Source organism: Sylvia atricapilla, chromosome 2 (assembly GCF_009819655.1).
Source record: "Sylvia atricapilla isolate bSylAtr1 chromosome 2, bSylAtr1.pri, whole genome shotgun sequence".
Taxonomy (NCBI): domain Eukaryota; kingdom Metazoa; phylum Chordata; class Aves; order Passeriformes; family Sylviidae; genus Sylvia; species Sylvia atricapilla.
Genome location: NC_089141.1, coordinates 108,013,047 through 108,038,379, shown reverse-complemented (window position 1 = coordinate 108,038,379; position 25,333 = coordinate 108,013,047). Strand labels below are relative to the sequence as shown.

The 25,333-nt window shown below is 42.0% G+C and overlaps 1 protein-coding gene across 2 annotated transcripts in view; it reads left to right on the top strand.

Annotated features, from left to right (window-relative positions):
• Positions 1 to 14,641: 14,641 nt before the first annotated feature.
• Positions 14,642 to 25,333, top strand: part of MED14 (mediator complex subunit 14) — a 34,661-nt gene continuing 23,969 nt past the window's right edge. For both annotated transcript variants that reach the window (XM_066314047.1, XM_066314046.1), the window contains exons 1-8: positions 14,642 to 14,832; positions 16,173 to 16,199; positions 20,520 to 20,625; positions 21,232 to 21,405; positions 21,831 to 21,960; positions 23,627 to 23,755; positions 24,123 to 24,230; positions 25,083 to 25,215. In XM_066314047.1, the coding sequence (XP_066170144.1) occupies positions 14,657 to 14,832; positions 16,173 to 16,199; positions 20,520 to 20,625; positions 21,232 to 21,405; positions 21,831 to 21,960; positions 23,627 to 23,755; positions 24,123 to 24,230; positions 25,083 to 25,215 (983 nt within the window). In that variant the 5' untranslated portion in view covers positions 14,642 to 14,656. The remainder of the gene's footprint in view (positions 14,833 to 16,172; positions 16,200 to 20,519; positions 20,626 to 21,231; positions 21,406 to 21,830; positions 21,961 to 23,626; positions 23,756 to 24,122; positions 24,231 to 25,082; positions 25,216 to 25,333) is intronic.

Sequence of the window (25,333 nt, the reverse complement as noted above, 5' to 3'; positions counted from 1 at the left end):
ACCTGCTCTTAAATTAGTATGAGTGAGGAAATCCTCCTGGAAATCCCACCAAACGTGGTGTTTTGTCTTCCACTTTCCATTCTGCAGGATCCTGACTGTCACTGAGGCCTTGGGCACTTGTATGGCTCAGTTCCCTCTGAAGATGGAATGGAGGCTTCTGCACCTTTTAATTTCTGTTGTTTTCAGCCACCTGAAAAAGAGATGAAATAGAAGATAAGGTGCAGAATCTCTAACAGGGCAGCACTTGTCTGACTGCCCCCATCAGCCTATGGCCACAACTCCCTTCCTCATCCATTGCTTCAAGGCTTTACACTGTGAGGATGGACGGAAGATGTCCAAGGCAAGGAAGGCTCCATCAAGGTGGTGGCATTTCCAGGGTGACAAGGAGCTCCTGCCTCAGTCCTGGCCATGGCCTGCTGTCACAGGCTTGAAACCACTTGAAAGGGCTGGACATGTCCTGCACAGCCCTGGCACAAAGCAAGCTCATCAGTTTGCCACTGCTGTTGACTAATCAGGCGCTGCAGGGAGCAGTATTATCCGGAGGAGGGGGGGCAATAATGTTTGACCTGACAGGGATGTTCACAAGTCATTCTGGAGGCTCCCAGATTCACAATGAGGTTTCTGGTACAACTGCCCAAATTTTCTTTTTAATTTTCTCCTTCTTCTTGAGTTAACTTAGATAACCTTGGGCTTACACATATGCAATAAGCTCTAGACACAGTCAGTGGACAGGCTGTCAACCACAGTCAGGTGACATCCTGGCCTACTTTATATGTGCACAGCATCTTGCAGCTGAATAAATGGTTGATTATGAGCAACCTCTGTAGAGCAATCTGTGGAGACTGTTCTACCTGTGACTGATAGGCACACTGTGCCCCTTCCTCACCACCTCAGGGATTTGCACTTGACCAGAGTTATAAGTGTATTTATGAATTCCAAACTTTGTTATTGTAATTCCCTGTTCCTGCATACACAATTGCCAAGTTTAAAGAGAAAATCGATTTAGAGCATCACACCACCTCAAAAGCACAGCTTGCAACCAACAATACCTCATCCCCTATATCCTATTCTCAACTCTGCTGCTACCCTGAATACTGAAAAAGAAATTGAAAAATCCTATTTTCCTTCCCAGTGCTCTTCAGGGGAGTGCAAAATGTACCCAAGGCCTGGCTGTACTGCCTGTCATTTGGATCTCCCACAACACCTCCAATGGTCAACTATAGAGTTTGTGCCAGAGAAAACTTTTAGAAGAGAACAGGAAGAAATCACACTTGGTTTGAAGGGAAATTCAATTTCTTTAGTTCTAATCCAGCTACTTATCATTTGTAAGAGATACCTAGACTCCTGTGATGAGTGCTAAAGAGCCAAATATTTTTAAAAGGTGAGAGGAAACTGTACATATATAAAACCCAAGTATGGGCACACATTTCCAAGCATTTTCTAAAAAGCTGCTCTATCTACCTCATACCATAATACAACCTTCTCCTCTGGACATATCACACAAAAGTTTGAACTACCTCAGAAACAAAAAGTGAGCATTGCTGCAAGGTCAGGAGCACTAAGTACTCACTGCAAACATCACTGATAATTAAACCATGTTTCTTTTTTTTTTTTTTTTTTTTGTCTTGTCCATTTAATAATACATTTGCCTTTCTGCAATCTGTTGAATTCCAGCTGTATATGCCTCATTCTGAAGAGCAAAACTGTCAGCATGATGGGCACATTTCATCTCTGGGGTGAGATGTGGCAAATCTCAAAGGAGCATCAAAATCCTCCCTGAACTGCAGAGTTCACCTCATGCTCCCATACAGAAAATCCCGGGGTGTGGCAAGGGGCCAGTGGCTCAGCAAGTGTCTGCCATGGAGAAGAACTCATACATGAGAGGATACAACCAATATAAACTCTGAAATTACACTTCCACACTTGCTCTTGCAAAAGAGAAGTTTCTCCTGCCTTACATTTTCTGAAGGCCAGAAACTCAGCTGCACAGGTCCTTGAGGGTCCATTGATTGCAGCTAAAAGGCTGCATGAAAGGTAATTATCACAAGATTCATTATGGGGAAAAAATCCTTAGAGATCTGAAAACTGAAAAAACAAAGGATAAAAGTCACAGGTTTAGTCTTCCGCCTTCTTCACCCTTTCTTGAAGCCTCTACTGGCAAGGTCTGGAAATGCTTTTGATTATCTCCAAAAACGACAGAAGATGAAGGCAGTCAGCACCTTGCACAATCAGGTACTTAATGTCCTTACCCTCCCTGGGGCTCTGCTGCTGACAGCAAATGAACTGACGGCTCCTGCTGCTCCCACTAGCCTGGTTCCCTGTGTCATCCACCTACACACTCACACATTCATTCTCTCCCTCGTGATTTATTCATTCAATTTATTTATTTATGTAGGTCATTTTCAGTAGTAGTTTTACAAATAATGGCAGGAGTGAAAAAAGAGCAAGACAGAAACAAAGTTAAGGAGAGAGCTGGTGGCACGCAGGGAATGGCAGGGGGGAGATCTACTCTGCTGAAAACAAGACGTACGCCAGAGGACTGTTCCTGGTTTTCTCCTCAGGCAGAGCCTGAGCAAATTCCAAGTGACATCAGCCTCACCAGCCTTTGCTCGACACTGACTTCACACAAGTAATCCACCTGGTGCTCCTGCCCTGCTCCCTGCCCTGCATGGTCCTTCTGATTGTACTTGAGGCCTTTTGGAGCTCTCTGAATGCTGCTTCTGCATTTAGAAACAACAGTGTTGGTTTAGCAGGCATTTAGTAATTAACTGTGTTTCAAAGCTTTGGTCACAGGGGTCTTTGCAGTAAAAAACAGGCTTATTTATATTGCCTAACCTGTGTGTCTAAATTAGATTACTTCCGTTTATTTCCTTTTTATCTACCCTCTAAAGAAACTCCCTTTTCTACACTGAACCCACAGGAACCCCAGGGAAATCACCTTCCTAAGGATATAATCAGACATGGTAAGCTGATCTTAAAACTTTCTGTCACTGAAAGAAGCAGTCTTATTCCTTCACCTTGTGTGATTTTTCCTGTCTTCTTCCTCTTCCTTTCCCTAATTCTACCTGCTTCCCACTCATGCTTCCTAACTTTTGACACTTACCTGATCCCTTGCTAAGCTGATTCAGCTCATTGAACTGACAGAAAATAAATCCAGATTCAAAAAAAAAAAAAAAAGGACACGTTTTCTGATGGGTTAATGAGCTGCATCAGCTCAATGAATATGAAAGTCAGCCCAAGGGTGAGTCAGGATCATGTAGGAGGGAGTGTGAAGAGCAAGGAAGATTGACCCTTTTCACAGTAGAAAGTGATCAAAAGAGCTCAGTTTGTCTCCACTAATGGTATCCTGAGGTGGGAATATAAAGTAGATGCCTGGAAACAGACAGAATTTATCCTTGCTGTTCTGGCTCTGCAGTAATGAATTTATATTTCATTTTCTTTCCTTTCTATGCTCAGCTGGCATGTTCTACCACAATTCATACCCTGAGAGTGTTACAGAGACCTCCTTCAAGCACAGCATCTCTACACTGCTAAGAAAATCCGTGTCTCAGATGTTTCACAAATACAAGAAGCACTGAAAACCACTAGGTATCAACTATGACCTGCCCTGTTATGGAGTCTAGTCGAGAAGCACATAAGGGGAGCTAAGAGCAGCACAGTTGTCAGACTGTGAAAGTCAAACTGTGACAATGAAATGAAACCTTGGCTGCTCCATTTTTTTGTTACCTTCAGACCAAGACTGGACACTTTCCTCACAACATGCTGTGCCAGGCACAAGGTACATAACAGTTATGCTCAGCAACACTGTTAGTTCAGTGAAACTGAAGGCTCTGTCATATAGCAGAGGTCAAAGACAATAATCTCATATTCCATAAATCTGTAAAGCACTGATAACACAAAGGGGAAAAAACACACCAAAGCAAGACTTTTTAGTTGATGAGCACAACCAATTCCCATTGTTCTTCCAAAACAAAGAGGACTTCTCCCTACGCCCTTCACTTTGGATTAGTAATCCTTATCTAACAGGAGGAGAGCTCCTTTTCTTTTCATCTGCGGACATGAGCATCAAACCAGCAATTACAGCAATTGCAGGTGTTCTCTCTGTTTTTAGAAGAGTAATTTTTGAATGCACATGTGGCATCTCAGCATTCCCCTAGCAATGTTCTGGAAAGGCTTTTGTCACTTCTGCTTCTCCCATGGTGTAATAAATTATGTGCTCTGCCCCAGACTTTCCCCAGGCTGTGATGGAAGCACAAGCAGAATGTGCATCAAAGTTCTACATGGCACGTGGAGACCTTCAGGGCCCTTAAAATGTAATCTTTATTCTGATTGCAAAATTGGCAGATCATATTTTATTTCAACAAGGCTCTCAGCCTCTCTTCATGGGTTAAGGAGAAATATTTTCATTTCTCTATCTTCATTATCACTTTTTACACTCAGAATGCATGCAGACAAATCCAGTCTGAACTACAGATATTAAGGTGGAGGGTGCCTGCCCTGCCAGTGGTCTGTAAGTCTTTTTTTAAGGAGTCCTCCAGTGGTCTAACCAGCATTTTAGTTAGTTTTCATCCCCATCAGTCATGAGAAGCTATGGATTGCATTTCTCCTTCCTCAATTTGAAACTCGTCTAACTCCCTACAGTATCTACAGATCCTTCATTTCTCTAACTTTCTCTCTTTTCCCTATGACTAGATTTTTTTTTTCTAAATTAAAATTTGTGACAAGTTTCCACCCACAGTCCAGGACTAGTGTAAATAGTGACTTTGGTTCTGAAGCAAGTTGGTTTCCTGTTGCAACATCACCCACACTAAGGAAACCACATCTGTTCAGAGATGGACACATTTTAAGAACAATTATTTTTAGGCTGTAGAAGATTATCAGTCATCGAGACAAAGGGCTCAGGTGACTCCTTAAAAAATTAGGAGAGTAGAGAAAGCCTTCTGACATACTGAGATACCAGAGGCAGATGGGAGAAATACGATTTGTAGGTTGCTCTGCCTAGGGAAATTTTATTAATTATTATTTCAAGATAGTTTGGAAGTTTTTGTGTTTGAAAATGAAACCGCTCTGAAGAGAGAGACTAAACAGAGTAATGGGTGAAATTGTGGGCTACAAGACAGGCTTTTCTGCTTCAGGGTGGGCAGGGAGGATGACATCCCACTCTCTTCATGCTCTTTGCCACTTCTCCTGCATGTTCTGAATATTGTGATGTATGGCTCTTATCACAGGAGAGATTAATGCCCTGGCCAGGCTGATCCCTGCCTGTGCCCTGTGCTGTGAGCACAGATGTGTGCACAGGGGCTCCAGGCACATCTGCCCCTCGGGGCACCCAGGCTGGATGCAGCTCAGACCTGCAGGAGCCCGAGTCCTCCCGTGTAAAATACCCAGAGCTGATAAACACCTGCCGTGTCGTTCCTTTGTCCTTTCTCACCCCTCTCCAAGATGTGGGGATACAATTTGCCAGCACAGCAAAGCCCTGGAAACAACTTCCTCAAGCAATGTAATGTTGCAAACAAGGAAGTGACAGGACACAAACCTAAGTCGGGAACCTCTTCAACGGAGAAACTTTGGGGTGGAATGAAGGGACAGCTCCAGGTAAGAGCTCAGACTCAGCACTCTCTGGGGAAGTCTTCATCGTTTTCCTGCCACATTCTAGACTGATAAATACCTCTTGTGCATAGAGATTTGTTGCTCTTTTCTGACTGGTTTAACTGCAATTAAGATAGAACTTCTTTGCATGGAGAAAAGGGTCTGACCAGTTATTCTGGCAGCAGACATTTTGCACTACAGGACTACATGGTCTCTTTTTACCTTTTAGAAACAGATTAGGCTACACTGCAGAAGGACATTGTTTGTACAGTATGATAGGATCTATCCAGGGAAAGGTGCAGAATAATCAGTTTTAAGTACATATTTCATCGATTTTCAGCAGCTTTCCCATGTACACAAACCCATCCCTAGAAATGTTTGGGTTTTTATCTATGTTCTAGCAAGTCAAAGGAACTGGAACTGGTTTGAATTTTCACTCCTCGTTTTATTCCAGGAAATATTCAGTTCTTATCTCTTGATGTACAGATATTTTATGTACTGTAGCTCTGACTAGTGCTCTACAAAACGCTGAAGAGAAGAAGGATCTTTTGTGCATGCCTTTGTAAGAAAACATATTACACATTTATTAAAAAAAAAATCATCAAAAAGCTCACTCTATTTCTCTGTGCTCCAGAGCAGCCTTAACACAAACTACTGATAAGTCTAGTTCATATGCTTGTGCAGGGAACAGGTTTCCAAAGGCCTGTTCCAGAGAGCCCTGATTAGATAACACATAACAGAGAGAAACCATGGGCTAGAGGACTTTGTTTTCATTTGCAGCTCATTAGAGGCAGCCCAGAGCTAACCTAAGCCTCCTGGCTGGGAGACACTGGATCAGGATAAAACCAGGCACAGACAAAATAGCACTGTTTACACTTGATACAGCTGTACCCTGAGTTCCCACATGACAAAAAAAAAATAATAAGCCACCAAAGGAAGAGGCACTATCTTCAGAAGTCCCAAAATCCATGCACAGAAATTGCTGCAGTCCAGTGCTCGTAGGGGTTCTTGCACTATAAAGCTGGCCAAGAAAAGCACCCTTAGTCTATGAAGGTGACTTTACCCTCCTACAGTTTCAGATAGGAAATTAGACCAAACTCTTCTCCTGCTGCAGAGGATGAGATAGGCAAGTGTGGTGGCAGGTCTTTACCAGTTCCAACTAAACTAGTCTTAGGGCTCTCTTCAGCCAAAATAAGGCCACCTTAGAGGAAGGAGGGGGGAAAGAAGAGTGTCCATGTGTACCAAATACCATTTCTAAATTAATTTAGTTACATCTGTATGTGTTATGTGAGCAAGGCTCATTGTCAGAAAGCTAATTCTTAATTAAAATGAGAAATAGAGTGGTGCCATCCATTACAAAGGAGACATGGGCTGAAACTACTGCTGAATTGCATGATACCTTCTAAAAATACCAGAAGGCAAGGATTAGGTACAAGTGAGTTAATAAGGTGTTGTACTGCACTTTGAAGGCTGCTTAAAATTAGCTGTGAATGTGCTTTTGCTTGTCCTAAATGCATTGCAGAAAGACAGAATTTTTTTTTTTAATTCTCTCTCAGTTTTCCTTTGGGCTGTCATACTCTGGGTCTGGAGGCACTAGAGGGAGAGAGATTGCTCTGTTGTTGCTCTTCTTTCCAATCTTGCTCTCAAGCCTGTAGGAGTCAGTTCCAGTAAGTGATGTTGTGAGGTGAAGCAGAGTAATTTCCCCACACAATTTGTTTTGTTTGCACTATGGCACCACTGAGCAGTGCTGTGCTTTTTGGGGAAAGCACATTTTCACCAAAAGTGCCCACGTTCATGATCAAATAATTTCCTATAAACTAACCAACCAAAAGATAGAAGGGGCTACAACTCTCCTGGTTGAACCCCAACTGAAAATAAAACACTGCTAGGATTTACTGAGGTTCTACTGTGTCTTCTACGTTCTACAGCTGTGCAAGGTAACAATTCTTTAGCATTTTGCACAGCACTGCAACTAGCCACAGGCCATTAATTACTTCTGCAATCAGTAGGACAAGGAATCTCCCACACTTAACTGTAAGCTGCATGAATTGTGGGCTTCATGCAGTTCTCAGGGTGTGGTCTGTGGCCCACAAAAATCTCTAAACAACTCTCAGCCAGGTGATGCCTGGCCCTATGCAAAGGATTTCCCTCTGGCACAACAGGCTGTATTTAGTGTAAAATGTTGGTGCTTCCAGGTGACCTATAATCCTTTAAGAGAGGTGACCTACAATTTCTAATCTTCCAAAACTGGCAATGGCCAAAATTGCTGCCTGCACCTTATAGCATCTGAGAGCAACCTGCACCTCTTGGCCATTAGCAGAATACATTATAATCTGCTAGAGGACCAGTATTCCTGCACTGATACAGGTATGAGTTTGCCTTTTTACCATACTCTTCAATTTTAAGGGACAGTGAATAGTTGCTGGAGTTGACCAAGTCAGCCAAGTTTGCAGTCTCACAGTTTAACACCTAATCAGCTCTTCAGGCTGGAGCCAAACATGTTCTGGCATTCCCCATTGTCAGAGCTGGCATCTTGGAGCTTTGTGACACAGGCGGTGCTTAGATAAGATTCTAACTACTACAAAAAATGCTGGTTTTTCCCTTCTGGGAAAAAAAAAAATTCCAATCAAGAAGCTGTGCAAGAGGGAAGTCTCTTGGATAGCATCTCAGCCCACAAACTTCCTTCACATCCAAAGTCTGAGTGGAGGATGGCAGCCCAGCCACAATTCTGCATATCCTTACTTCTAAGAGAGAGGGTCAGCACTTAAACCTCGTCTGCCCACAGCTGAGATCTACAAAGCATTTGCAATTAAGCATGTTCTGGTACCCACCTTTGTCTTTAGAGGAGCGTGAGGGTTTGGACTGTCTGAATGTATTAGCCAGCAGCAGTTAAACACAATCGAGCTGTCTACTTCTAAGGTCAGGACAGAATACCTCACAGCTGCAGTCCTTCTCCCACTGGGTATGGCTAATCACATCCCACTGCCCTGATTTTCTCCATCTCTTTTAGGTGTTTGCACAGATAAATTCTTTTCGCCCAAAAGTGCTTTCATGTTGAACTAAGGGATCACTTTGGGGTTTTTTCAGCACACGTGTATTTTTTTTTTTTTCAAATTCTGAGTAACATCCAGGGATGGTCAGACAGGGGAAAAATCACAGGGTTTGGAAGGTATTGTCAAATTCTTCAAGTCCATGACTGAACAGTGCAATTTATCACTTTACCTCCATGTGCCAGATTGCCAGAGGAGGGGCTCTTTTTCCTTTGTTAGCTTTTCAAAGATGTGGGGTCCAGAAAGGATGTCACTGTTTTGCTCCCATTTCAGAATTACTTGTGAACAAAGCATTTTTTAATGCACAGTAAAAAATGCAGCTTCTATGGTTAAAATAGTAAATTGAGTGGTAATTAACCTAATCACAGTAATAATGAAAATACAGTCTTTTGAGGATAGCAAGGCCTTTAGCTGGCTTTAGTGCCAGTCTGACAGAGATAAATCAATTTAAAATTTACACTGGATATAAACATTGTTAGTAAAGAAGCCCCAAAAGAAGCTCGGAGTAACACAGCTATATTCAGTCTTAAAAAATAATCCATTTTGCCTTATAATAAGAAAGGGGACTTCTGTAAATTCAAATAAAATCAAAGATTCTATTTTATGACTTGGAGAATGTTGCTTTTCTTAAGTTGTTCACAACACATAATTAGAACTGGGCTGTACTTTACTACACACCACACAAGAGATTCTCTGTCTCACTAACCAGACTGACTGACAGAGAACTCTCAATCTGTTACTATTGGTCTCTTATCATTCAAAAAAATAGTTGACAAATTTAATCCCACAGACAAAGCAGATCAAAAGGGAAATTTAGAATTATAATTTTAAAGTTTATAAGTTGGAGGCTTTTTCATTTTTAATTGGTTCCCGTTGTGACCCTTTTAATAAACAGAAAAAAAGCAGAGCATGTGCAGCAACCAGCTACAAACCCTCTTCCTTTAACACATACACACACACAATTTTGCAAAGAATGCTTTATTTTAGGTGCAGTAAGCCCTGTACAATTCACAAACCAGTGATTTGTAGCTTGAAGTACTGCACTGTCAACAAATTAATTAATTTTAAAAATACTTTTAATTAAAAAAGCAATAGCTTATAAAGATGCAGGACATAAAATCATTTGTGATTAAAAGGTCCTTGATATTTTTCTACTGGACTTTCAGCACAGCATTACAGAAAAAGTCTTGCATTCATAAAGGTGTTATAATGGAAAAGTCTAGTCTTTTTTCAGTATTGGTATGTGTTTGATCTAATAGTGACACAGGAAATCTCATTAGAATTTAAATATACATCTTAACTTTTACTGAATTGCAAGCTCTGTAAATGTATAATACGTAGCACTGCAATTACTGATACTATATGTGGGAACTCTCCCACACTATATCAGATTCTCTCATGTCTTCTGAAAAGAATGAAAGATATCAAACCCTTATTACTCATCATTTATATAGGCATTTGGATATAACATTGCTAAATGTCTCAACACTATGAATTAAATGATTAAAGAGAAATCTTTGCATTATATTTGCTATTATTTTTTATTATTAAAAAATACTTAAATGTCAAGTCCATGAGGTGCCTGTGTGATTAAACATTTCTCTGATTAGAAAGCCTGACACAGAAATGGAATTTCTGAGCCACACAAACACAGGACTGCTCAGAGCCTGCCTTGTAGAGCACAACACGACCCCTCCCACCAAACATTCATCCCAGGGTTCCAAGAACAGTAAATGTTTAACTTCCCTGGAAACAGAAAGTCACCTGCTGTCCTTCCCGTTAGCTCCATAACCCTGTCAGCTCCACACTTAATAGCAACAGCTTTTGATCAACCAACAAATCCCTGCCTGAAGTCAGGCTCCTGGGCTCCCCAGTAGGGCTTTTTACATACAGAGGGTACAGTGACTAGAATCATGGAATCATAGAATAAGCTCAGTTGGAAGAGACTCATCAGGATCATCAAGTCCAACTCCTAACCCAGCACAGGACACCCCAAGAGTCACACAATGTGCCTGAGAGTATTGTCCAAATACTCCTTGAGCTCTGTCAGGTTTGGAGCTGTGACCACTGCCCTGGGGAGCCTGTTGAGTGCCCAACCACCCTCTGGGGGAACCTTTTTCTAATACCCAGCCTCAACCTGCCCTGACACAGCTTCAGGCCATTCTCTCAGGTCCTGTCACTGGTCATAAGAGAGAAGAGATCTGTACCTGCATCTCCTCTTCCCTTCAGGATGAAGTTGTAACTGCAGTGAGGTCTGCCCTCAGTCTCGTCTTCTCCAGGCTGATTTGTTGCTCTTTTCTGAGCAACAGGCTGAACAGACCAAGTGCCCTCAGCTGCTCCTCACCTGCTCCTCATACAGCTTCCCCTCAAGGCCCTTCTCCATCCTCATGTCACACAGTGGGGCACACCCTACACACAGCAGGAGCTGCCCAGACTGATCCAGACACTGGCTGCAATGCTGGGCCATCACCCCCTTCCCCTGTGTCCCCACCACATCCTGTTCCAGGCAATCCCCTGCGGCTCTAAGGCCCTGTCCATGCTCCATGACAAATGAGCCAGGTAGAGCTGGTCATCAAGACAGATGCTTTACTGTGAGGGTGCGAGGCCCTGGCACAAGGTGACTAGAGAAGTCATGGATGCCCCATCCTTGGAAGCCTTCAAAACCAGGCTGGATGGAGTTCTGAGCAACCTGCTCTAGTGAAAAGTGTCCCTGCCCACGGCAGAGGGATTGGAACAAGATGACCTTTAAGGGCCCTTCCAATGCAAGCCATTCTATGATTGTGTGTATGGGCCAGCCAAGCCTGCACATCAGGTCCCTCAGCTGGATGGAGTCTCAGCACCACACTGAGTGTCTGTGTGAGGGGTTGTCTGTCTGCAGGAAAGCCTGAGGTCAGAGCCAATGCTTGCCTGACACTTACCAGGCCTCTTCTCTTCCCATTCCAACAAGAAAATTTGGCACTAGGTGTAAATGGCAGGAGTTGAAGCCTGTTGAATGAAGAGAATAAACACAAATGAAAACACAGTAGCCTTTGCAAGGAGCCCTCTCTACCCCAGAAGTCTTGTTACTCTTTCCAGCAACCCCCCTGGCCCATCGTTCTCCCTCCTGTACTTTTGCTTTTGCCACCCCAACAGATTTCTGGAATCTACTTCCAGTTCCTTCAAGCTGATGTTTTGAATTTAGGCATAATGCTCATCCTTCCTAGAAGTACTTATGTCAAATAGCACTGCCAACCTCAGAAAGGCAACAAAAAGCAGGAAACTTAAACATTTCTTTTTCACAACTATTATGTAGGCCAATCAATTGTTTTTGAACTCCTAATGCTCATCTCCATCAGTTAAAACAACTCATCTTGCCAAGTCTCCCAACAGCACAATTGCTGTGGGTGCAAAACCATAAGCTTTGAGCTTGAGGTTTCTCTTTAGCTGCTCCTCCTTTATTTGAAAACAGTATCAAGAGCTTCTTTCCTATACAGCCATGTGAGAGGAGAGCTCCCACACGCTCTGAGAGCACAATCTGTGCCACAGCACTGATTAACTTCTCTCCAAGAGGAGAGGAGCAAGGCAGATATGCTGAGGATATCCACCCCCCCCCCCAACCAATGCTGAAAATTCACTAAGACTAGAGTTTTCTGAGGAAGAATTCTAGCAGTGGTGAAGTTAAACTGCATCAAGGTTTCCCACCTGTTTTTTCATCAACTAAGTCTGAGCTTGTGTCACTGAAATCAATGGGAACTATATTACAGACTAAATTGGAAGAGATGGGAAGAAGGGGGAAAACAATTTAAAATCCTGTATTTCTAAGTTAAAGTTCTTATAAAATGCCTAATCAGATTCCTGTGCATGTAAGTCAGTATTTTCTTCATTAGTGCAGCTAGTTGTCCATAAAATGAGTACATTACATTTATTCATGCATCAAGAGTGAAAAGAAAAATATTTTCATACATTTAGAAAAAAAATATTTGAAATGGGCAGACAAGAATTTAAAATACTTTAAGCAAATAATTTATATCACAATATGATCCAAAGGTATTTATCATTCTATCCTTTACAGATTAATTTATATAAACAGAACAAATATACCTTCCATCTGTATTGAAAAAACACCCTCTCAACTAATCTAAAAAAAAAAAAAAAAAAGGCAAAAGTTAGGTATAAACACGTTTTAATGATTTTAGGAGAAAAAAAATCCCAGCCAACAATCATCATCCACCCCCAACTCAAAGGTTCATTTTTCTGTGACTGAAGCAGCCCACAAACCTGGCATGGCTCACAGCTGCAGCAATACTGCCCTTCCTACCTGCATGGGTTATTGCTATTGTTATTATTTTTAAACTGATCGCCCACTTCTCAGGTTGAAAAATGTTTCCTTTAATATTTAACTTTCCTGGAAAGATCTATGTAAGAGGAGAGGTTTTTTAAAGTCTGTACTTCACACAAAACAAATAGGACCTCTCCTTCTTTTTATTAAACTTGGAGGAGTTGGGGTATTTATTGTGTTTGTTTCAGGGATTTCTTTGTAATCATAAGGCAAGAATTTATGATTTAACACTTGACTGAATCATGACACAAAACACCCAGGATTTATAGTTGCCTTCCACAGCCCCCTTTGGTAACCAGTACACAACACATCAATCTTCAGCTGTTCACAGACCTCCCGTCTCCCTCCCTTCGGAGGTGTCAGTTGAACTGTAAGGACAGAAATATGAAAAAGTCCCCAAAGCTTTGTGTATATCCCCAAATGCTACTGGATGCCCTGCTGCTCATGGCTCCCTTTTCTCTCTTTAACAAGCACCTCAAAGGATGATGTCCCACTAGTGCTCCTCACCTGGATACCCCTCCCAAATGTCTTCATTTCCTGAGTCACTGGGAAGGGACAGGCCACTCTGGTGTCCAACAGTGCCCGCTGCTCCTTGACAGCCCCAAGAGCTGCATCACAGGTACATTTGAGGTCTATAATCTGGTTCTCCATCACCCTGGATTTCAGTAATGTGAGCAGATACAGGGGCAGGGAGGGGATCCTGCCCCTCTGCTGAGGATCACCTGGAGTGCTGTGTCCAGTCCTGGGCTCCTCAGGACAGCAGAGACATGGAGCTCCTGGAGCAGCTCCAGTGGAGGGTGACAAAGATGCTGGAGGGACTGGAGCATGTCGGTGAGGAAAGGCTGAGGGAGCTGGGCCTGTCCAGCCTGGAGAAGGGACAGCTGAGAGGGGCCTCAGGCCTGTGTGTCAGTGTCTGCAGGGAGGGCTCAGGGCATGGGCCAGGCTCTGCTCCGTGGGGCCAGCAATGGGACAGGAGGAACGGGCAGGAACTGATGGCCAGGAAGTTCCACCTGAACGTGAGGGAGAATTTATTTTCTGTGCAGAGAGTGAGCACTGGAATTCATTGTCCAGAGAGGGTGTGGAGTCTCCCTCACAGGAGATATTCCAGAACTGTCTGGACACAATCCTGCGCCGTGTGCTGTGGGATGACCCTGCTTGAGCAGGGAGGTGGGGCCAGATGGCGCACGGTGGTCCCTTCAGCCTGACCCATCCCGGGATCCAGCGGTGGCATGGCACAATGGCAGCGCCATCCCCATGTGTCGTGTGTGTCGCTGAGTCCCGCCTGTGTCCGTGTGCCTCGCTTGTCCCTGTGTCCTGCGTGTGTCCATGTCCCGCGTGTATCCCTACGTCCCGCGTGTCCGCGTACCCGGTGTCCTGTCCCGGTGTGTCCCGGTGTCCCGCCTGTGCCCGTATCCCTGTATCCCTGTATCCCTGTATCCCGGTGTCCCGCCCGTGTCCCCGCTGCCCCGCCCCTCCCGCGCTTCCCGGAAAGGTTCCCCGTTCGCTTCCGGTTCCGTGCCCCATCATGGCGGCGGCCCCTGCGCCCGGCGGGCTCTGAGCGCTGCGGAGCCGCCCCGCTCCCGCCGCCCCTTCCCCGCTCCGTCCGTGCGGGGCGAGCCGGGCGCGGTGCCGGCGCCCCCGGGAGCCGTTCCCGGGCCGCCGCGCGGCTCCTGCCCGGGGCCGAGGCGCCGCCGCCGCCATGGCGCCGGTGCAGCTGGAGAGCGCCCAGCTGGTGCCGGCCGGCCCCGCGTCAGCCCCGGCCCCGCCGGCCCCCGGCGCCGTGACAGCCGCCGCCAGCCCCGGCTACCGCCTCAGCACCCTCATCGAGTTCCTCCTGCACCGCACCTACGCCGAGCTGACCGTGCTGGCCGACCTGTGAGTGCCGCGGATCTCGCCGTGCCCGGCTGGCGGTGCCGCCTCGCGGCATCCCGGGAGGATGTGGAGGCCTCGCCAGGGATCCGTCCCGGAGCTCAGCCGGGGCTGGAGTGGGGGGAGGTGGTCGCGCTTTCCCATTCATAGAACGGTTTGGGTTGGAAGGGATGATAAAGATCACCCATTTCCAACCCCCTGCCATGAGCAGGGACACTTTCTCCTAGACCGGGTTGCTAAGGGTCCCATCCAACCTGGCCTTAAACACTTCCAGGGATGGGGCATCTACAAATTCCCTGGGCAACCTGTGGCAGTGCCTCACCAGCCGCACAGGGAACAGTTTTTTAGGTGATATCTAACCTAAACTTACTCTTTCCATTTGAACCCATTCCCTGTTGTCCTGATCTTGTCAATAGCCTTGTCCATTCTCCCACCCGGGGAGATGCAGGCAGGTTGGTCTCTGCATCAGACTGTGTCCAGGGGCACAGCGAAAGCTGCTGACTGATCTGAGAAACAGAGAAAATGACTGTGAGAACTTGATAGCAGCTGCAGATTGGCTGCTTAAATGCTGAAGTTTACCCCTGAGTTACTGCCAGACAACCCCAACTGTAGTGCTGGTTACTGACATCAAAATATGTGAAACTCAGATGTCTGAAACTGAGATATTCTCAGATGCTACAACTCCTTGACTTACCTCTGTAGTTTTTAAAATACCATTTGATTATTTTTGGTATATAAGTTATTTACATTTACTTAATGATCTGGTGTGCTGATGCTCTTGGCATTTGAAGTGGCAAAACAAAGGGATGTTTTGGGCCAAGAAAAACTTTCCTGAAAGCATTTGGACTCAGAATAAACCTGTTTCCCTCTTTGTTTAACCGTAGAGGTTCTTGTGGGGAAGCTGTGTGTTTCAAGAAGTGACATACAGAACAAATGGGAAAAGACAGGTATAGCTCTTGTACATTACAAGAGTAAGAGTGCAAACAGAAGTTGGCCTGACATGAGTTAAAAAATGCTCAGAGTCTAGAAAGGACAAGGAATTTTAGAGTTATAGTTTGCTTGGAAAAAACTCCCAAAATGTCAGTCAAGAAGTCGTTCCTGTATGTTTACAGCATGTGTAGAGTAATTGATCTCAGCAACCTTCATCAAACTTTTCATTTAATTTGACCAGTTCCAGTTTGCCTGGTACAGAGCAGTGACAGGTGACCCATGGTGCTATTTTTTATATACTTTGTAGTTGTGTAGAAGTTCCTGTAACTGAAGGTGGTTAACAAAATTTCTAGTTATCTGCAATGTAACAGAATGATATATAATACATCTTTTTTTCCCTCTCTTCTTTCATATAGATTACCAAGAAAGACTGATATGGAAAGGTGAGTTATGATAAGAGAATCTGTAATACATGTTAAAATATAGAACTTGTTTGGGATGTTAATATTAATACACTGTTGTTTAAATAAATTCTTTTTCATGTACTTTTAGATTTTATGCAAGAAAATAAGCTTTGTCTTGCTGTCCCTACATAGTTTCAAGATTTTTCTCAGCATTAGTGACAATACTGGGTTTTGTTGGTGTTTAGGTTTATAGGGTTTTTTGGGGTTTTTTGTTGCTGTTGTAGTAGGTGAACTCTGTTAAGGGTATTTTTCTCTTCATGAATCTTGAAGCAATGAATTGACAGTAAAGCTGACTTGAAAGGGAACTGAAGAATTTAAATAGATTCTAGTTAGTGTGATAAAGAAATGTTTTGTTCAGAAGAAACAGTTCAACAGTGACAACAAGGTAAAAACCTAATTTCTGCATTTTTTCATGTTACCTGGTTAACATAGTTTTCTGCTCCTCTTCTATGTGGTTTTGAAGTGTGAAAATTATTAGAGAGCAAATGTAAGAGACCAGAGCAGCACCCTGCTGACACGAAAAAAATCCATTTACTTTCCTATATCTCTTATAAAATGCTATGAAACATGTCAGAATATTGTTCTCTTAATTTGTGTTGACATATTGATTGACCTAAATTTCTTTGAGAGATACAGGAGCTATGATATTCCTGAGAATCTTAATAAAGAATTCTGTGTACCAGGGTGATCATTAATTGTTATTTCAAATCTTCCAAAACACTCATAACATGTGGAATTAACCCCATTTTCATGGAATTGTAATCTGGAAGGATTACTTGTACACCTTTTCCTTCTGCATACTGTTTTATTGAGAGAAACAGTGTGGGTTTTGATTTGATTTACTTTGGGTTTTTAATTATCACAGTATTTAGTGAAAAAATTACTTCTGACTTGTGTCCAGAGCTCCCCTGTACTCATGGATGGGCTTTCCCCATCCAGATATTTAGCATTTCTAGGTAAAGTTGGATTCTATTTTGTTGGGCACATGGGTGTGGGGCAACAACTTAAATCCTAATGGATTAGAGAAAAGAAAATAAGACAGCCTTCAAGTGTGCAGAGAATGTCCTACGACTGAAATTGTCTTGAAATTAAATGTTCACATCCTTGTTAGATCTGACTTACAATTCCTCTTGATGAAATGGATTTCCAGCTCTTGGAGGAGCTCATCTGCAGGAATGTGGCTTAATTACACATATTTTCTCTAGCATTGAGATGAATGGATTCAGTAGTTGAGCTTCAAGCTCTTTCTCAGAGCCTGGTGACATGGCACATATATTTTGGTGAAGATGTGATGGTGCTATCCTGTAATTAAGTTCACATAAAATATAAGTTCTGTACTACAATATCTATTTAAAAGATGCTGGGATAAGAGCAACTGATAAAAAATTAAGCATCATAGTTTAATATGGAGCTTTTTTTTCAGGGTCATTTATTAGTTATCAACGTAGGAATAAATAACTCTTACAACAAAGTGGTTGAATTAAAAAAAAGTCATTAGTACTGTGGTGGAAAATTAAGAGTGCTGAGTTGCAGGGGAAATCCAGGGGCTTCCTTCTTGGTAATAGAAGCTGGGTTTTGCACAATATCATTATCCTTTTCTGGGTGATCTGCTTCAGTCCTTGACCCCATCACTGCGTTTCTTTGTTTCCATCACCTCTAACTAGTTTTTTGCTGTTTTAGTTTGTAGCTGTTGCACCTTGGCCTTCTGCACTTGTGAAAAGTATCTGGTTCCATCTCCCCTACAATACCCCCATAGATACTTGAAGATGGCAGTGGGATCTTGGCACAGCCTTTTCTTCTTAAGCAGGAGCAAATTCAGCTTCTTCAGCCCATCCTTGTATTCCACATGTTTCCTGCAAATTTAAATCCACCTTCTGATCTCCCCTTGGTCACAGAGCAGTTTGTCCTGTAGAAGGCAATTTGTTGATCAGGGGTGTTTTGCCCTTGGCAAATTTCTGATGGTTGTTTCCAGGCTAATTTTATGCTTGGTAATTATCAGGATGTAGCTTAGAGAAAGATTTGTCCTATGAAATTTTTTGTTAACTGAATTTAGGCCAAGTGACCTATAGGTGCCAAGATCCTCCTTTGCTTGCTTGAAGGACATGGTGTTTGCCTTTTTGCTGTGATCAAGACCTTTGATCACTGTGGGTTTTGAAAATGATAGAAAGCAACTTTACAGTGGCATGGATCAGCTCCCTCACAATCCTTGGATGCAACCCATCTACTCCAATGGACTTTTGTATGTCAAGCTTGCAAGTGGTCCTTAACTTGATTTAATTCTACTGTAGCTAATGCTTTACTCCCTAGACTCAGCCATTACTCTGAAGGATCTTAAACCTGAGATCCAAACTTAGCAGTGAAGACCAAGGGTCAAAAACACACTGAGCAGCACGGCTGTTAGAAAGATTTTTAAATTTTGTTTCTTGTTTTGTGTAAATAAACTCTTTATTGAAGTTTCATCTTCCTTGAATATATATTTTTGTGTAGTTCAGGATGAGATCATGTTCCTGTAATGAAAGACAATGCAGCAAATTCGAAGGTCTTTATGTTTTATTAGAGAAGTGGATTCCCAGTGCAGTTGTCATTCAGGGATGATGGTGGTAGTTCTTGAAGCAGGGTTCTGTCAAATCAAAGTAACAAGTCTTCTCTAGCTTCATTTAAGTGATATTAATGGAACAGTTACCAGAATATTCTGTCTAGATTTGTCAATCATTTTCATTATTAAATTGTTGTGCTTTTTGGGGACTGTTTTTTTTTAAATTTATTTTCAGTCAGAGAACATCAATTTGAATTTTTCCTGCTATCATGCTGCTTTCACCATAGATATTTGACATAACTACTGAATTTTAGCAACTTCTATATGAAGTTTGTCTGAGAGATTGCTTTCTAAAGTCTCACTGTAGTCATCTTTCAAATCTCATAAAGTTTTCCTGAATCTCTCAAGATTCTCAACATCTTGTTTTCATAGTGTGGTTGCTCTTAGAGCAGTGTGTACGTATGGCAGCTTGAAATCTTAATATCAGGCTAAATGCCATTCCAAAACACGTGCTCTAGAACACAGAGAAATTACTGGCCTGATGCCCAAGTTCTTGGATGAGGTTCACGGCATGTAATGGAAGAAACAGAACCAGATGGTATTAGTTGTGCTTCTGGCCTTACGTGTTCATCTGCTACAAGCAGATTATGCTTTACTTGCACAAAAGAGTGAACCTCATGACACCAGCACTCTCAGCAGGATCAGGCTCTTTCTGTGTTATGAATTTGTGTTTTATAGATAGGGATCAGAAGGAGATGCAGCTTCTGTTTGGTAGAGGCCAATATCTTATGTACTTATTAATGTTCTTTTTGTCCAAATGCTTCTGTTACTTTAGAAAACCATATCAAGAAAACAGCTTAGGTTTGGGATGTTTTCCAAATTAAGTAGAAAACCATAATGAAATTAGTAAATTGGACACATAGAAAGGGAGGAAAACCTATAAACTGTTGATGAAGTGTAGTTCAGAATGTATGGTGTTACAGATCTACACTTTAGATCTTTATGTCTTGTCTGATGCATCTGCAGTGTAGATCTGTAATAATGCATGAAAATCTGCCTGTGTCCCTATTGCATTCTCTTTTACAAAAACTAGCTCTGAAGACATGCAGACATACACACTCCTTCATTTTGACTATCTTGTACAGAAATGGTGGGAGGACTATTGAGAGATAGTAAGTTCTTGGCAAGGGCAGGAAAGCAAATTTAAAGGATCGGGGTTTTGTCGTCTCCCCCACCACCACCCTATTTCTATATTGTAACATACTGTGTAAAGATGCTTAAAAATATTGTAAAAATGCTAAAATGAAATTTTTTAGTATTTTATTATTTGTTTGTTTGTTTGTTTGTTTATAGTGAATAGAAGTGTAATGTTACTGTCAGGTCCTGTAATCCTTGGGTATGTTGCCTACTTTAAACTTAATCTTAAGCCCTGGGGAAATCCTATGAAAGGTATAAAGATAATTTAGTTAAGCTCACTATGGAATTGTTTTCCTTACAGTCAGTGATTAATTCCTATGAATATGCTTTTTGTCTCCCCAGACAGACATGATTTGTAGAATCCATGTATGTTGTTAGGTGTTCACAACAGACTTTTTTCCCCCCATGCTCTTAATCAAGCAAGCCACATATTACTAATGCCTGCATTAACACAATTAGAAGTTATCATTACAGGTTTTGTTTTTTTTTAAATTGGCACACGGTTAAATTACAGCTCTATTATATATCTGAGCACTGAGTTAATGTACTTTTTTTTTTTTTCATAGAAAAATAGAGATAGTGCAGTTTGCAAGTCGCACTCGTCAGCTGTTTGTTCGTTTGTTAGCCTTGGTCAAGTGGGCAAATAATGCTGGGAAGGTGGAAAAGTGTGCGGTAAGTTGGAGACAGTCTGGCATGAAACAGTCTCTGAGGGAGATGGGATATTGCTGCTTTTTGCTGACTTCTTTTTACTACAGAATTTTTAAAAAGAATATTCCTGTTTAGAAATTGTATAATCTTGGGTTTTTTTAGCAGTTCCTGTTCCCAAAAACTCATCAGTGGCATGAAATGAAAGGCTTGTCTGCACATAGTTTCAGGAAGGATTTGGGTTAAGATAACAGGACAGGGAAGATGGTGATCTGAGTATGTTAGTTCTTATTATCACTTTCATCCTGATCTTGGATAAATAAGAATAAAGTCCAGAATGTTGCAGGAAAACACGCCCCTACTGATTACAAACGAGTGTGGTTGCATTCCAGTAGCAATCAGCAGATAAAGAGCTGTGAGGCTGTACAGATGCCCCACAGCAGCAGGAATGGCATGTGGATTTTAAGTGTCCTTGCATGTGAATGTAGGAAGTGGCCAGAATATTCATTCTTTCTTTGTTTTGTAAATGCAGTTACTTGAATTGGAAGTGACAGATAAACTGAATATAAAGGACTATTGATTTGTGCATTTTTTTTAATTTGCCTTTTGTTTTTAACTCCTTGTCCTCTACAGATGATATCAAGTTTCTTGGATCAGCAAGCCATCCTGTTTGTGGACACTGCTGATCGTCTGGCATCGCTGGCTCGAGATGCTTTAGTTCATGCTCGGCTGCCCAGCTTTGCCATCCCTTATGCAATTGATGTTCTGACAACTGGATCCTACCCTCGGCTGCCCACCTGCATTAGGGTAAATAACTCTGCCGTGTCTGGGGGGGTGGGAATTCCCTGTACAGGCATCGAATGCACGGTAATCAAACTAATTGTCTGTGTGCAGATGGAGCTGTAGCTCAATTCAGGCCTGGTGCCAAGTCTCTGCAGTGTCAGTTTCTGAGGCAGAACACTTCTGTTTGAACAAGTTACACTTTCCCAGTAAAGCGTTCCCTCCATTTGTTTAGTTCCGCCAAATTTAGTGATTTTATTCAGTGGTCAGTCTAGGGTAAAATGTAATCAGCCAGAAAGCAAATCTGAGTCTAAGGTAGAAAACTTCACTAGGCGATGGGCCTGTAGAATTTATATTTTCGGACTTCTGGTCTGGTTGGTTTTCACAATTGCTGCTATCAATCTGTTATAACTGTTTGAGATACGTAGACTTGCTTGTATTTATTGTAACAGGATAAAATAATCCCTCCTGACCCAATAACAAAGAGTGAGAAGCAAACCACACTTCATCAGCTAAACCAGATCCTTCGCCATCGACTCGTGACTACAGATCTCCCTCCGCAGCTGGCAAATCTTACAGTCGGTAAGAGCTGGAATTCCTTTTTGAAGGATACATTATTGCAGGCTGATACAAAATTCTTGTTTTAATGCTACAGCAAAGCTAAATTACAGCTTAATTGAGACCATTATGGATGCTTAATCTATTAAGACTGGGATCGTGTCTCTGTATGACATCAAAATATGTGGGTTTTTTCCCTGTTTGAAAAATGAGAGCACTGATAAAATGGCTGAAATATTATTTATTTTCAAGAAGAAATCCTGTGCAGGTAATGCCAAAAGGTTTTAGACATTGCCTTGCTCTTTCAGCAAATGTTTTATGAAACAATCTCTGTGCTACTTAATTTAATTTTAAAATTAGTGAAACTGTTAGGTCTTCCTGCAGAAACTCTTTGAACTTGAATTTAAACAAGTCACTCAATGTTGCCTTTTTAAGCTGTTTTGATATTCATGTTGAGGCACAGAATTTCTGCATGCCTTTTGTTCAGTGGCCCACCACAGTGCCAGATCTCTGAAATTGTTTTGAGATCTCTGTTTTATATACTGGAAGGATGGCTATAAACTGGACTAGGTTATTGCAGATTCACAGAGAATAGGGTGGGAATGGACCTAGTCCATACCTTTAACTAAGACAAGGTTAGCCATTTGTAAACCATTCCCCACAGACCGAGGTCAAAGGTGTTTCTGAAGAATCTTAGTGCTAGTTTTCTCTAGTCCCTGTGTCGGTGCTTGCAGTATCAATATTAAAGATATTCTTGTCTAACAGAAGTGTATATGAATGATATATGAATAATATGTCTGTGCTCTTAAAGAGTTTTCAGTTAGCTAAACATTTCAATGGCTATTATTTTCTGTTTTGGAGTGTGGTTTGGTTTAAAAGCATGTCAGGGGTGCTCTTGAAAATGAAACTTCCTGAGTTAGATAGTTAAATTTTTTGCAGGAATATTTCTAAATGTCTTTAATTGTAAAAGTATATGACATAGTTTATTAAATGATTGAGAAGCTTGACCTGCAGGCCAGAGTAAGGACTTGTACTTACTTGTTTGCTCTGCCTCTCATTCTTTTTATGACCTTGCTTGCATAGTTTTTAAGTCCTTGCTCCCATTTCTTGAAACAGATAGCAGTGTTCACAGAGGTGTGAGGATGTACATGTCAATTAATAAATAACGTGCATAAACTTTGCTTGTTGAGTATATAAATTCTGCAAAAGATTACCTTCCTCACATAAAAATGGATTTATAATATTCTAATATTAAACAAATGCTTTGCAGTGAGATGTGTTTTCAGGGCTAGATTTCAACTTGGGCAGAGATCCACGTTCAGAATGTCATTTGAACATTGCTGAAAACATTCATTGTTGATAGTAGCAAAGAATAGGAATATTTCAGCCAGATGTTTTGTTTGTCAGGCTGGTAGTCAGCTCAGTGTTACTCTGTATTACAGAAGCACAAATGTTAACAAGTTATCAGATTTCACAAGTTAACTTGAGGGCAGTTTGTACGTCTTTCTATGCTGCTTGTTGACATTGGGTCTGTTGCAGACTGTAACATGTTCACAGTTGCACGGAAACATAAGCAACAGAGCAGAAATGATAGGGAAGTAATCCATTACAAGTGCCAGGAGCTACCTCACTGTTATTTTTTAGGCATCTTAGGAGAGTGAGTGAAATAAAACATTCTTGTCTTCCTTAGCCAATGGCCGCGTGAAGTTCCGAGTTGAGGGTGAGTTTGAGGCCACCTTGACAGTGATGGGTGATGACCCTGACATCCCCTGGCGCCTTCTCAAGCTGGAAATTTTGGTTGAAGACAAGGAAACTGGTGGTAAAGAAAAAAATCAGACCTTTACACTTTGTTTTTAACATAATATTCGTCTCTGACACTGTATAAGTCTTGTTTATGCTGGATTTTCTGCATATCACCACTTAAGAGAATGAAGTTATATGTACTTGTCCTGTTTTGACCTGGCTTTATAGGCTTTTAATACCTTAACAGAGCTATACAGTGACAGTGTAGTAAAATGACTGACATTTCCAGAGTACACCAAGAATTTTGTTTTGTTTTAACACCCGGTATGGAAATTACTTGATACAGTTGTGTCTTTTTTTATCTTTAATTTATCAATTTACTGAATTATTTTAAATGCCTACTTTCCTGATGGCTAATGTGACTTATTTTTCATTTGCTAAAGATGGTCGAGCCTTGGTTCACAGCATGCAGATCAACTTCATCCATCAGTTGGTCCAGTCCCGGCTGTTTGCTGATGAAAAGCCCCTTCAGGACATGTACAACTGCTTGCGTATCCTTCTGAAAGGGGCTTCTCAATTAGGTGTTTAATGTAGCCTTGCCCTTAGTAGCTGCAAGTCAGGAGAGATGGATTCCCTGCTAAGCTTGGGGGAAGTGTCTGGATGTGAAGTTATGGTGGCCTTGAAGTAAATGATGGCCTTGGAAGCAGTAATTCTCAGGTGTCTGCATGTCAAATTGAATTCTGCACACTAAATCAGCAAAGGTGAAGGTGAGGTATTCAAGGCAGCAGGTTGTGTGGTAAGTCAGTGCAGCAGCAGCAGCAGCAGCTAATTTTGGAGATGAAATACAGAGCTGACTTGAAAGTTCTGGGAGCTGGCAGTTCTTGCTACCAAGAACTGCAGTAAAGTGCAGTTGATGAGGGTGTGTTAACTGTGTTGTATCTGTGTGAATAATGAGGGGAGATACAGGGTGTGCAGCAATTTTCCACTTGCAAAGGGCTTGCTTGACAATGTGAAATGGATTTCAGTGAAACTCCTTCTGCAAAAAGAATCATGTTTTTTTAGGGTGACCGTGGGAGATGGGATTAGTGGTAACTATAGGGTGAATAGAATTTCTTTGTTAGTAATCATCTTTTCAGTAAAAGATGATGACAACTAGAAGTTTGTAAAACAGGACTGTGACTCTCTTGTCTAACAACCTGTCCCGGTTTAGAGTTTAACAAATCCTTTGAGAAATATTTGGTGCTGTTTATATATCTTTATCTCTGGATTAGTACATTAGTGTGTTTTCAGACAGCATCCTGTGTGACTTAGATGACAAAAGGATTGATGTAGTATACAGAAGCGGGTTTATGTAGTGTACAGACTTCCTGGACATCTTATACTTTCTTAGCTCCATGCATTAGACTCCTTCTGCCTGGCTCTGCAGCTGGAAGTCTTGCATTCACAAACACTAATGCTGATCCGAGAGCGCTGGGGTGACCTTGTGCAAGTGGAGCGGTACCATGCGGGGAAATGTCTCTCACTCTCTGTTTGGAAGTAAGTTCATTTCAAAAGGACTGTTAACAAACAGTAAATGAAATAACAGGAGGGATTATATTTACCAATATGAGCCAGAATTTTCAGAATTGTACTTTCTTTTTGATGTGAGACTCCT